Consider the following 13492-nt stretch of genomic DNA (forward strand, 5'->3'; position numbering starts at 1 on the left):
TATAGCGTAAAGAGCGAGGTATTACGAAGAGGTAAACCCCTCATATGCGCAATAATTTCTGATTGTTTTAGGTTTTAATGCTGCTCCTCACTTTCAGTAGAAAAAATTTTTACATTTATTTTGTCATTATTTTTTAAATAATGCTAAAAAATCCTGCGCCCCTTCATTAAAGGTCTCTTCCTCCATGAGAAGTTTTTCCATGGAAAGATTCTCCCACGTAACCCCCCCCTCCCTACCTCAACTCTCCCTCCCAAACCAAAAGAATCCCCCTGAGAACGTCTGTACACTTCCCAGTAACCATTACTATATGTAAACACAGGTCAAAGTTTGTAACTTGCAACCCCTCCCACGGGGACTGCGGGGGAGTAAGTCGTCCCCAAATACATAGTTATTAGGTTTTTCGACTATGATGAATACTATCTCAGAATTTTGATCCGGTGAATTTGGGGGGAAAATGAGCGTGAGAGGGGGCCAAGGTGCCCTCCAATTTTTTGGTCACTTAAAAAGGGCACTACAACTTTTAATTTCCGTTAGAATGAGCCCTCTCGCGACATTCTAGGACCACTGGGTCGATACATCACCCTTGGGGAAAAAAAAAACAAATAAACACGCATCCGTGATTTGTCTTCTGGCAAAAAATGCGAAATTCCACATTTTTGTGGATAGGAGCTTGAAACTACTACAACAAGGTTCTCTGATACGCTGAATCTGATGGTGTGATTTTCGTTAAGATTGTACGACTTTTAAGGGGTGTTCTCCCCTATTTTTTAAAATGAAGTAAATTTTCTTAGGCTCGTAACTTTTTATAGGTAAGACTAATCTTGATGAAAGTTACATATTTAAAATCAGCATTAAAATGCAATTTTTTGGATGTAACTATTGGTATCAAAACTCCATTTTTTAGAGTTTCGGTTACTAATGAGCCGGGTTGCTCTTTACTACAGTTCGTTATCACGAACTGTTTGATTAGCTAAACGCGGAGATATTTGTTTCTGTGGGAAGAGGGTCTTCAAAACAGAGACGCAGACACTCTAAATGAAAGCTATAGGAATGCAAGGTGCTAAATACTTCTGTAGCTCCTTGAGGCCGTTTAACTGGACCCCCTCCCCCTTTTTACGTACTTTTCCGTTAGAAAATAAAGGAACTGGACTTTTTGCCGTTCATTTTGTGTTATCCCTGTTTTTCTCGGACCTTAGGCTCTTTGCTGCAATCATATTTTGTCTTCCGTATAATCGGATTTGGGCAGTTGTATTTTAATCTTTCATAATTAAAATTGTAACAACGTTTAGAAAAAGTTCGCTTTTTCTATATTCGTTCAATATTCAAAGAATATTGTTATGAGGGAGCATGTCTAACCATCTATGCGTATTCTTTTTTCACGACAGATTTATAGTGAAACCTATTTGTTTAAACACATATCATAATTCAGCTGTTGACGTGTCCCGTAAACTCACCCCTTAAGTTAAAATATCCAGTAAAGGTTTGCTGTCCAAATATTAACTATAAAATAATAACGATGTCTTGGAGAAGTCTGCGTGACCAATCTTGTGAATGGACAGAAGACAAAGAAAGACAGAACATTGTGTTCTATCTTTATTTTGACTTTGTTAGCTTTTCACTTTCGTTGCCACAAAGTGGCTCCTTTTTTAAGTTTTTTTTCTGATTTTTTTTTATTTTGGTTTTATTTCTAGTGTACTTCCAAGGAATAGTTTTTATTTTCTCAATGTCTGCTTTGATTTTGCTATTCACTGGCTGCTAATTATTCTCGTTGTCTTTCTGTTCTTTAGTCAATATGGAGTATAATTGTGATATTTGCTAGGAAAAGGAAATTTGTCTTAACTTTCTCTCGGATCTTTTTGATAAGCTTTTGGGTGTGTGTTGTAGTTCCGATGTTTCATTTCCTTTCGTTCAAGGTCAAGGTGTCACAAAAAATGTTTTTTGTGTTCTTTTAATTTAAAAAAGAAACTTACCGAAAAGAAGTTTTTCAAAGATAAGTAAAGGCCATATTAAACTTAAGATCAGCAGATACAAATACCTGCTGAAATTCAATCTCAAAACTACCAGAAATAACTATTAAAAACAAATGAAAACCAAAACAAACAGAAATTGAATAAATAATCATAGCAAAAAAAAAAACATTACAAGTACTAATGTAAGTGAGCAAATAAATTTTAAAACGATTAATGCTTAAATTGAATATGCAAATAAAGCTTAAAACGAAAACAAATATTTTATTGAAGTATAAATGAAGCCGAAAACGAACATAAATTAAATAAACAATCAATGCAAACAAACATATAATAGATACTAACATAAATGAATTAATAAATCTTAAATCGAGTGGATCTTAAAATGAATATACAAATCAAGTTTGAAACGAACGAAAATCACTACAAACAAGAGTTTATTTATCGCCTCCTTCTCTCAATGTAAAATTCTAAAACCTACTGCGCCATTGGTGTTTTACTGAAAACTAGATGTGTCTTGAACAGTCTTGGAAAAGTACAAATAAAATTAAACTAAATATTTGATATATAATGATATAAATTGATGAAAGATCATCAGTTCAACATTTTATTTCACTGAATTTTTTATTTTAATCTTCAATGCTGTAATAATTGGAAAAGAAAATATTTGTAATATAATTCGTTTTCAGTGAAGCGCCAATGACGCTGTAGACTTTAGGTTTTTACAGCTAAGGAAGGGGGTAGTATTTGTCTTGAACAGGGTCAGAAAGAACTAATAAAATTAAAGCGAATATTTCGTGTATATTAATTGCTGAAGGCACATCAGTTCAAATTTTTAGTGTAATTTTACTGTTTATATTCAATATTAAGCCCAAAAGAAAATATTTGTAATATAATTTGTTTTCAGTAAAGTGCTAATGGCGCAGTAGGTTTTAGACTTTTACAGTGAGAGAAGGAGGCGATTCCCAAAATCTTGTTTGTAGTGATTTTTGCTCGCTTGGAGCATGATTTGCATATTCAATTTAAGTTCCACTTGTTTTAAGATTTATTTATTGATTTGTATTAGTATCTATTGTATGTTTGTTTGCATTGATTGTTTATTTGGCTTCTATTCATTTTGGGTTTCATTTATGCTTCAGTAGCCAATTTTTTTTTAAAGCTTTATTTGCATACTAAATTTAAGCATTAATCGTTTTAATATTTATTTATTCATTTATATTAGTACTTGTATGTTTTTTTTGCTATGATTGTTTATCTAATTTCCGTTCGTTTTGGGTTTCATTTTTTCTTTAATAGCGTTTTCTGGTCGTTTTGAGTTTGAAGCAACTTGCATAACTTATAGCCCTTGTACCGTAAACCGAAGTTGCCACGTAAATAACTAAATCCAAGAATCAAACTAAACAAAGTATATAAGTAACAAAAAACAAGTTCCGTAACTCAGATCTATTTACCTGAGGCTGGGGGGGATATGAGACCTCCACTTACAATCAGTATATAGAGCTATCCTCCCATTTTCCCTATAAATGGGAGGATATTCGGAGGTCGGGTTGGATGCTAGAGGGTGGATGGGGAAGGCTGTGCGCAACCTTTCATGGGTGGCCCTGTTTTCACCAATCTTAGTGAACAGCTAGCAACGCATCCAGGAGATCCAGAATCAAACATGCCCTCTTTTCTTAATAAATAACCTGAAAAAAGGAAATTAGAACTTTCAATTTCTAATTATTTGAGCCCCCTCTGAAGTGTATACCACCACCTCTTCCATAAAGACCTTTTTCTCCTTGGGCAGGGGAGGGGGTAGGTTGAACCCGAGTAGCTTGTCATCTGATCGTTGGGCTATTTCAAACTTAATGGCTGTCTCAAACTTTGGTCAGATATATTTTGGGAAAAGAGGGTGTAGTGGGGGGGGGGAGATGCTATAACTATAACTATAACTTTCAATTTACAATCAAATGAGCTATCTCTGAATTTTATACGACCACCCTTTACATTAAACCTTATATGTCCCAGGGGAATAGATTATAACAATTGCCCGCGGACTCTGGAGGTTGTGTTGATCCCGGAGTTTTCTTATTGGATTTTTAAAGTATTTTGAACAAAATGGCTATATCAAAATTTTGGTCGGATGCATTTGGGAAAAAGGACCGAGTGGGGGGGGGGGTCAGTTGCCCTCTGATCACTGACTTTTAATAAGGCCAATATAATTCTGATTTACAATTGATTGAGCCCTCCTCCGAAGTTTATACGACCATTGCTTCCATAAAAACCTTACATGCCCCTGGGGCATAATTACAGTTGGCCCGGGGTTCTGGGGGGATGTTTTATCCCTGGAGCGATCTGGCATCAACATATTTCCAGCGATCTGGCATGCTTATTACTAGCTCGTTTATCATGACTAGAAAAATAAGTGGACCCAGTATTGTGCCCTGAGGCACACCACAAAATATAAGCATTTCATCAGAAAAAGTTGATTTGTACTTCGTACACTGTGTACTATTTGCAAGAAAATTTGTTATAATCCACGCTAAAAAAGGGTGTACATTAAACTTAGAAAGGAGCTTCTTTATCAGTGCCTATGACAAATCAGGTCAAAAGCTTTTTTTAGGTCAATTGCTATCAGATTAATCCAGCGTTCAGGGTCATCCAGATGTTTGAAAATTGTATCCAACATACTTACCAGATAATGGGCAGTGGACGTTTTGGGCATGCTTCCAAACTGTCTAGGATCAATAACCTCAATTCCCTGCTTCTTTGACCAAGCAGCCAAGAAACTCTCATAAATTTTGCTAAACACAGGGGTTATTGTAATTGGTCTAATTCCATAAAAACCATGTGGTGCATCTTTTCTTGTGATTGGTGTAACATATCCATTTTTCCAAATGGATGGGTAATCACCAGATTTTGTTATTAGGTTATAAATATGGGCCAAAGGGAAACATAATCTGTCAGGCAACGCCTTAGTTAAATCTACAGGGATATCAACCGGTGTTACTTCATTTGTCGATATAATAGGGAAATCAAAAAATCAAGTGGAGGACTTCATCTTTTGATCATCTTTTATCTTTTGGTATTTCATCTTTTGGTAGAGGAGGGATTGACTGGACAATATTAACCAGGTGGGCATTCAGCTATTTTGCAGTTTCAAATTCTTTTTAGCTAAATTTAAATCTACTCCTTTCTCTTTTTTTCCAACTATATTTTTAATTTCTGTGTACCACTGGCTTTGCTTTGACTTAATAAATGATTCACTTTTTTTTCAGTATATTCGTGGGCCGCATTTCTTGTCTTACTTACTTACTTAAGTCCCGTCCATCCTCGCGGGACGTTTTGGGGCCACTTCTTTTGACAGGGCATGAACTAGGGCTCGGTACGTTGTTCTATCGTGTGCAGTTCGAGTCAACTCTGCGATGCGCTTTCGGTCAAAGTTTTCAATCCACCTCTTGCGAGGTCTTCCTCGTGGTCGAGATCCGTCTATGGTTCCTTCGAGGGAGATTTTTGGTAGACGGTCGTGGTCCATTCTCTTGACATGCCCGAGCCATCGCAGTTGTTGTCGTTTGATTTTATTTTGATTGTGTCGGGGGACTTCAGCCGTCTTCGCACCTCCTCATTGGTCACATGTTCAGTGTAGGTGATTCTTGCGATGCGACGGAGACATCTCATCTCGAATGCAAGTAGGTTGCGCTCATTTTCGATCTTCAGGGTCCAGGTCTCACACCCATATATAGCAATTGGCACAATCAGGCTGTTGAAAAGTTGAACTTTCAGCTGGTTCGACAGGTTTCGGCATTTCCAGATATTTGTGAGCCTTTTAAAACTGGAGCTAGCAAGAGCTAGGTGGCGTTTGATGTCGGAGGTATGACAATTGTCCGCTGTGAGGAGACTGCCCAGGTAGACGAATTGGTCGACCGTTTCAACTGGCTGGCCGTCAATCATTATAGAAGGAGTAGCTGCTTGTTTTTGGCGTGACGTGACCATAACTTTCGTTTTTTTGGCGTTAATTTGTATGCCAAAAGGTTTTGTGGCTTCGTTGAGACAGTCTGCTCGTCTTTGGAGATCAGCAGCCGTTGTAGAGAGCTGGTCGATGTCGTCAGCATAGGCGAGCTTGTTTACTAGGACTCCACCTATTTTGGCTCCATGTTTGTCTGGTATCAGTGACAGTATGGCGTGAAGAAACAGGTTGAACAGGTGGGGCGACAGAATACATCCTTGTAAAACTCCCGAGGATGTTGAGAATTCATCAGAGAGTCCATCAGTGATGAGTATCCGGGTTCTGGATTGGCTGTATATATTCTCAATAATCGTGACGATTTGGTCGGGGATACCGTAATGTCTTAGGATGTGCCACAGACCTTTCCTCCAGATTAAATCGAAGGCTTGCCAAAAGTCAATAAAGAGATGATATAGGTCTCTGTTGAATTCGACAAAGTGTTCCATGAGCTGACGAACGGTGAAGATTTGGTCAATGGTCGATCGTCCAGGTCGGAAGCCAGCTTGGTATTCACCCAGAACGGAGGCTGTAATTGCTTGGATTCTTCGTAGGAGAATTTTGGTCAGTATTCTAGTTTGATGACTGGTCAAGCTGATAGGGCGGTAGTTCTCACACTCTCTTCTTGAGCCTTTTTTGTGGATTGGGACCACTGCTGCCTTACACCATAGCTGTGGGACGTGGCCCGTCGACCATGCGGCTGACACAACTTTGTGGTACAATTCGACGACGTCCTCTGAGTCAATGTTAATTAGTTCAGCAGTGATACCGTCCGGTCCTGGGGCCTTCCCTCGTTTCAGGGATCTTATCGCTGCCTCAGTTTCTGATTTTAAGAGTGCTCGTGGAGGTTCTCGATCATTAATGGGGAAAGAGTTTAGGATGCTGGGATCGGCAATGATCTGCGGATTTAATTTATCTTCAAAATATTCCTTCCATCGTTCGAGTTTCATTTTTGCGTCGTTGGTGGGATTGTTTTGTTTGTCTAGGATTGCTGTGGAGATGGGATCTTTCCTGCTAGACAGTTCACGAACTGTTTTGAAGAGTTTTTGACTGTTTCCGTTCCTAAACTGGGTTTCGCATTCCTTGCATTTCTTGGTAACATGGTTACGCAAGGCCTTTCGGACTTCCCGTTCGATTCTCCTTTTGAGATATTTATAGGTGTCTGGGCTGCATGGGTCAGCTTTGTTGTTGCAGAGACCCTTTTGGTTACATAGTTGGATTATTTCTTCAGTAATCCACGGCTTTTCGTCTTTCGTTTTCCTCCCGAGGACATCATTTGCTGTCTCCAAAACTTCAGAAGTTGCATGCTCAGCCAGTTGATCAATCTCGCCGACTGTAGTGAGGGAAGTGAAGTTCTCTAGAATAGCTCGGAATTTTGACGATAGGCTGGTGGTATAGGCGCCTTTTTTATGGGGTCGCGAAGCAGCTCTGTCCGGAATCTAGGGATTCTTGTCGTCTTAGGGTTCAGTCTTAGCTTGAGTTTGGACATCAGGAGTGAGTGATCCGAATCAAAGTCTGCACCAGGAAGGGATACAGTATCCATTATTGAGGACTTCCAGCGTTTAGATATCAGCACATAGTCTATCATGTTTTCAGTTACTCCGTCGGGGGATCTCCAGGTGACCTTACGGCGGTGTCTGTGTTTAAAGGCGGTGTTAGTTATATACAGGTCGTTTTCTCTACAGAAACTAATTAGCCTTTCACCTCTTCCGTTCAGTCGGCCATGGCCGTGCGGTCCCATTACATCTCTCCGATCAATTTGATCGTTGCCCGTGATAGCGTTGAAGTTGCCCATGACGATGAGCATATCTTTCTTTGGTGTTTGGTCGGTGACACTTTGAAGTTGAAAGTAGAACTGTTCGCATTCTTCATCGCTTCGAGCAGAGTCAGGAGCATATACCTGGATGATGGTAAGGTTTGACACGGATCCCTTTAGTCTAATGGTTGCTATCCTTTCTGATACGGGCGTGAAGAAGATCAGCGCCTTTTTTGTAGTTGGTGAGAGGATGAATCCAACACCCTGTCTGTGAGTGCCATCGGTGCGTCCCGAGAGTAGGAGGGAGGTTCCAGAGATAGTTTCTTCACCGGTTCGGGGGAGGTGTATCTCAGATAGCCCGACTAAGTCCCACTTGTATCGGTTTAGTTCTCTCAGTAGTAGATCCATTTTTCCTGGTTTGGCTAAAGTCTGGGTGTTGAGTGTTCCTATGTTGAGTACAGTTTTAGTAGAGATGAGTCGCAGGGTATCCTCATCCCGTCCGGGGGTCGTCATAGGCCTATTATGATCGTCGGCTTCCCCGTACGCGGTAGCATGTTCGTTGGCTTCCCCGTACGCGGTAGCATGTTCGTCGGCTTCCCCGTACGCGGTAGTATGTTCAATATTACTTCCATTTGCCGTCATCATCATCATCATCCAGTCGCTAGGTTCGTCGGTTTCCCCGGACGCGGTAGTAATTCTGCTTTGATTCATAGAGCCCATAATTCATTTGTTAAAAGGAAAGGTTTCAAGGCTGGTTAGGAGACGGCGGTAGGCCACTCCTCTCCGTCAACTTGCAGAGGCCGTTGTTCGTCGCTGAATCATCCGCCCTTTTGCAGTTGTCCTCCTGAAGAGGATCCTCCCACGATGATAATCTGCCATACCATACGATTTTACCCATTGTTGGGAGAAGGTTTGAACCTGACGGGACATATCCATACGCCGGTGGGCCCAGCTCAGTCTACATCAGAGGGGCCTTCTTCCTCCTCCGCCTGAATTTATGTTCCCCAGGCGAGGGTATCCCAGTTATATTTTAAGACCCCCAGGGGCTGGGTCCCCCCTTGGTCCGCGCCTCCATCACCACCGGAGTTACCCTGCATATCTGCAAGGCTTTCCCCTATCCGCCACCTGGGGACGCGCTGAGTGGCCTGGGGTGGGCCCCTACTGAGAAGGTGACTCAATAGGTACTCAGATGACATTCTTGTCATTTTCCGATTTTTTTTTTTAGTTTATTTGCTTGTTCACGTCTGCCTTCACGGAAAAGCCACCTTTTTTCTAGAATGAGCGTCTATATATTCTTATTGATGTAAGTACAATGCCCAGACTGATTTTTTGAAGTTTTTCGGGAAAGCAAGACTTCTATGCGCACTGTAGCTTTTCTTGTAGCAGGCTTGCTTTTGAATGTGCACCTTCTGCCTTATAAATCTCATCCCAGTTCACTTGACAAATCCAAATACCACATTTTAAAAGGCCTTCGTCACTTGTTTGTCTTCTGGTCACCGTTGTAGTTTGGTACTCAATCCGAATTTTGTGGATAGGGTTAAGCCCTAGAGTAAAGCAGTAACTCCCGCCCAACAGTGTGCCAGGTACTAGTTCCCTATAGAAGTCATGTAAATTAGAAGAAACAAGGCCTAACGTAGTATCCCCTTTAGTGGTTAGCTTTTTGACCAGTTGTTTAAGACCAAGTGCTCTGTTGATTTGCTGAAGTTTCAGTTAATTGGCGTCACCAAGCTTAAATATTCCGTAATTAGGGTATTTACTATTTGTATAATTAGCACTTAATTATATTTTTCTAGAAATAACTTTCGGTAATTCGCTCTCTGGCCCGGTGAATAATAATATGAACAAACAGCAATTCCTCCGAAGTTTATACGACCACCTCTTCCATTAAAAACTATATGCCCCCAGGGTATAAGTGACAGCCCTTCCCCTGGGATCAGGGGGGAGGGTATGTTGACCCCATAAGTTTTGTTATCTGGTCTTTGAGTTATTTCAAGCAAACTGGCTATCTCAAAATTGATATCTGATGCATTTGGGGAAAAGAGGGTGTTTGTGGGGGGATAGATACCCTCTGGTCGCTTTTGACTCATAAAAAATAAATAGAACTTTCAAATACCAATCAATTGAGCCACTTCTGAAGTTTATGTGATCACCCTTTACATAAAAACGTATATGCCCCCGGGGCACGACTTTAAACCCTTGCCCAGGGCTCTGGGGGGGTTGTGTCGACCCCAGAAGTCTTGTTATCTGACCTTTGAACTATTTTTAACAAAATGGCTATCTCAAATTTTTATTTGATGGGTTTGGGGAACACAGGGTGCAATGGGGGGGGCTAGTTTCCCTTCGACCTTTTTTACTCTTAAAAAGTGAACTAAAATTCAAAATCCCAATCAAAAGAGCCTCTTCTGAAGTTAATACAGGCAACCCTCCGTAAGAGCCATATATGTTTCCAAGGCATAACTTACAACGTGGCCTTGGGGGGTTGTATCGACCGTGGAGTTTTGTTATCTGATTTTTGAACAATTTTTAACAAAGGGCTATCTCAAAATTTTTTCAGATGTATTTGGGGTGGGGGGGGGGTGGCTACTTGCATTTCCATCAATTTATACTATTAAAAAGGGCACTAGAACTCCCGATTTCCAAATTAAATGAGCCCCTTATGAAGTTTATGTAACCACCCGTTCCATATGAAGTTTTTCTGGAAATAATAATAAATAATAAAACATTGAAACTTTATGGCATGGGGGGGCTAGTTACCCTCGCATTTCTTTTACTTTTAAAAAGTGAACTAAAACTTTCACTTTCCAATCAAATGAGTCCTATCTGAAGTTTATACGAGCGTCCCCTCCATAAGAACAATATATGCCCCCTGTTTATAACTTACAATACCCTAAATTACAACATGTCTTTGTGTGTCTGACTCTATATGTTTTTAGGTGTTCTCTCTCTCTCTCTCTCTCTCTCTCTCTCTCTCTCTCTCTCTCTCTCTCTCTCTCTCTCTTTCTCTCTCTCTCTCTCTCTCCTCTCCTCTCCTCTCCTCTCTTCAGATAGATCATGGCTCTATTCGTGTTGCACCAAAAAAATTCCTCTTTTTTGGCGATCAGTCTCATTTTTGGGCTAAATGGTATTTCCCATCCAGTGACACTGTTTCGCTTAAGATGAATCATACCTTCTGTCGAAGCAGCGATGTCGTAGCCATCATAAAATAATAATGGCGTTTGGATATTTGGCCGAAACGTAGTTCCAGTATCGGTCTAAGATTTCCGAATGTGTTTCTTTCTTCGCCCAGAGAATCCTGTGAAGCAAAGCGCCCCCGTCTAAGACGTAGGTGCAAGTCAGACTAAGCTTTTCCTCAATAGTATCAATTTCTGAAATTCGCTTGATAGCTTTTGTCAGCTCTGGTTTATTTGGCTTTCGGAACTTGCTAAGATCGTCAAAAAGCGACGCGGGATAGGAGCAAAGCTCGAATTTAAATGAAGATTTCTCGTCCATATTCAGTCTTTTGGATAGAGTTAGAAGACGCTGAAATAGCAATGAAGGGTCTAAATGGTGAATTTCTGCTCCCATTTTTTTGCTTCGCCGTCATAAAGACTACCTGATCATTCAGTTTAAACGAATGCTCGTTCAGTGATTTCGCTACCATTCCGTCAAGAATATTCTTCCCGACTTCCACTGCTTTGTCGGTGTTTCACGTTTTCTGCAGCAGTCGTGCCACTAGCAAGGTTTCGAAGCGATAGCGGATCATCCTCGAACGGAGACGACTGCTCGACAAAGGCAATAACCATTTGTGCGTCTTTGCATTCCTCCTGCTGCCTTGAAAGACCAGACTTTGTGCTGGTCGCGTGTGTGATACGAAACATCCGTCAGCTCTTGCATCAGAAGATTAAAGTGAGTACATGCTGTACGTCCCATTACCCACTGAAGTCTCTGTACTTCTTTAATTCCTCTACCTCAAGTCAATCCGGTCGCCGTTTTCAGACTTCTCATCAATTCTTGTTCTATCACCAAATCTGTAGATAAACCGGCCAAAAATCTGTCCGAGATGTTGAATTAAAATCGAATAGTGGTGGGCATCAAGCCTCGGCTAATTGTAGAGAAAGCCAAGACAGATAGTCTGATTGAGTGAGAGGCAAATCTGCCATTAACCCCCTTATTAGGATTGTATAAAGATGATGTCAGTTCAATTGTTAATAGATAGGTTTATTTATTATCCGTCCATGTGTCATTCCTAGGGCAGGAAAACTAATGTATAGATGGTCTTAGAATCTATAGTTTTCCAAGTGTTTGGTTAAATGGTACGGGCAAAAGGGCGGGAGTAAGTATGCCTCTCTTATTGGACCAATACTTGTTTGTTATCTTATAGCAAGGCACGTCCTTGATAAGGAGTTGTGGTCTCATTTATTTATCAGATATGCCTAAATGTCTTTTTAATAATTGGTTGTCCTTTTTCCTGTCTTAATATATTTCACTTGTATTCATGAACTTAAACTTTTCGTCATTGGGTGATTTGAACAGCATCTTTCGTCCTACACATTGTTTCTTTGTATTCTTGTATAGCCTACTTTAATTATATTGAAATTCAAACTGCCTATTGAATTGGGGTTATCACATAATTTCAAGTTGTTAACAAATCCCTGACCGAGATTAGGGCTGATCTCGTATTATGTATTACCGTAATGTAATGATCAGGTATTACATTTTTAAAATTGGCAGTGTTATATACAGCAAAACTATCAAATACACACCTTACTTGAAAGGTATTAAAATCGCGTTTCTATTGGTGAAAAATAAATCAAGTTTCTAGGTGGTATAATAAAGTTTTTATTGGGATTTAAGTGTCAACATAGTAACTAGATGGTCGAGTATTAACAACATAACCCATCATGTCCTTTCATTATTTAGCTATGCTCTGATTTCAGCTTGGCAAAACCTACCTTGTATCTTGAATGTATCTGGGAATTTAACTAGAAGCCAACATTGATCACTAAGCGCACTGCTTACACGTTCTTTCAAACTCGAATATCGACAAACTGAGTCAGCTTGTTCTTGCGTATCACCGCATCTGTTGAATCATTTTTCACCAAGAGCGTTGAAGGTCATTGTAGATGCCCGACATTTTTGAGATGTGTGCAAAATCATTTATTTGGTTGGGCGAACGTGGGGGGGGGGAATATGGAAGATACTAGGACACAACTTTTCTTGGCATTTCGGCATAGGAAGTGTAAATTTACTCTGCGTGGATCCGACTTCGTGTAATATCCAACGAATATTAATACTCGCTTTATGTCGCGCGCGTGCGTGTGTGTGTGTGGGAGGGGTTCAAACGACTCAGGGATGGTCAAAACACAGAACCGAGTCCATATTCGTGATGCGTAAAGAGCGAGGTGTTGTGGAGGAGTAACCCCCTCATATACGTAATAATATCTGTTCGTTTTTATTTTTAAAGCTGCTCCTTACTTTCAGTTGAAAAACATTAAGTAATGCCAGGAAAATTTGCAACTCTTCCATAAAAAAATCTCTCCTCCCCAAGGATTTATTCTCTAGACAATTTAATCCTGGTGAAAATTTACCCCAGACAATTACCCTTAACATATCCACGGGTAAAATTGAGACGGAAAAGAGAAAGCAAGACATAAGAAGAATTTCGTATTGTAATTCTGACAAAAGCTCCAAGTGTAAAATTTCCCCTGAGAAACTCAACCCCTGGAAATTTTCCTCCCCATGCAAAATTATCCCCGAGAAAAATCCCACCAGCATAAAATCCCCCCTCCAAAAACTGTATGTATACTT

The 13492-nt window shown here is 40.2% G+C and overlaps 2 protein-coding genes across 5 annotated transcripts in view; one reads left to right on the top strand and one right to left on the bottom strand.

The window, feature by feature from the left end:
* LOC136042964 (cysteine and glycine-rich protein 1-like) overlaps positions 1–13492 on the top strand; it is a 122673-nt gene that overhangs the window by 30017 nt on the left and 79164 nt on the right. The gene's annotated exons all lie outside the window — the stretch shown is intronic.
* Positions 7307–8425, bottom strand: LOC136035102 (craniofacial development protein 2-like). The gene has a single exon (XM_065716687.1). The coding sequence runs from the start codon at positions 8423–8425 to the stop codon at positions 7307–7309; it is 1119 nt and encodes a 372-aa protein (XP_065572759.1).

Source organism: Artemia franciscana, chromosome 2 (assembly GCF_032884065.1).
Source record: "Artemia franciscana chromosome 2, ASM3288406v1, whole genome shotgun sequence".
In the NCBI taxonomy this organism is placed as follows: Eukaryota; Metazoa; Arthropoda; class Branchiopoda; order Anostraca; family Artemiidae; genus Artemia; species Artemia franciscana.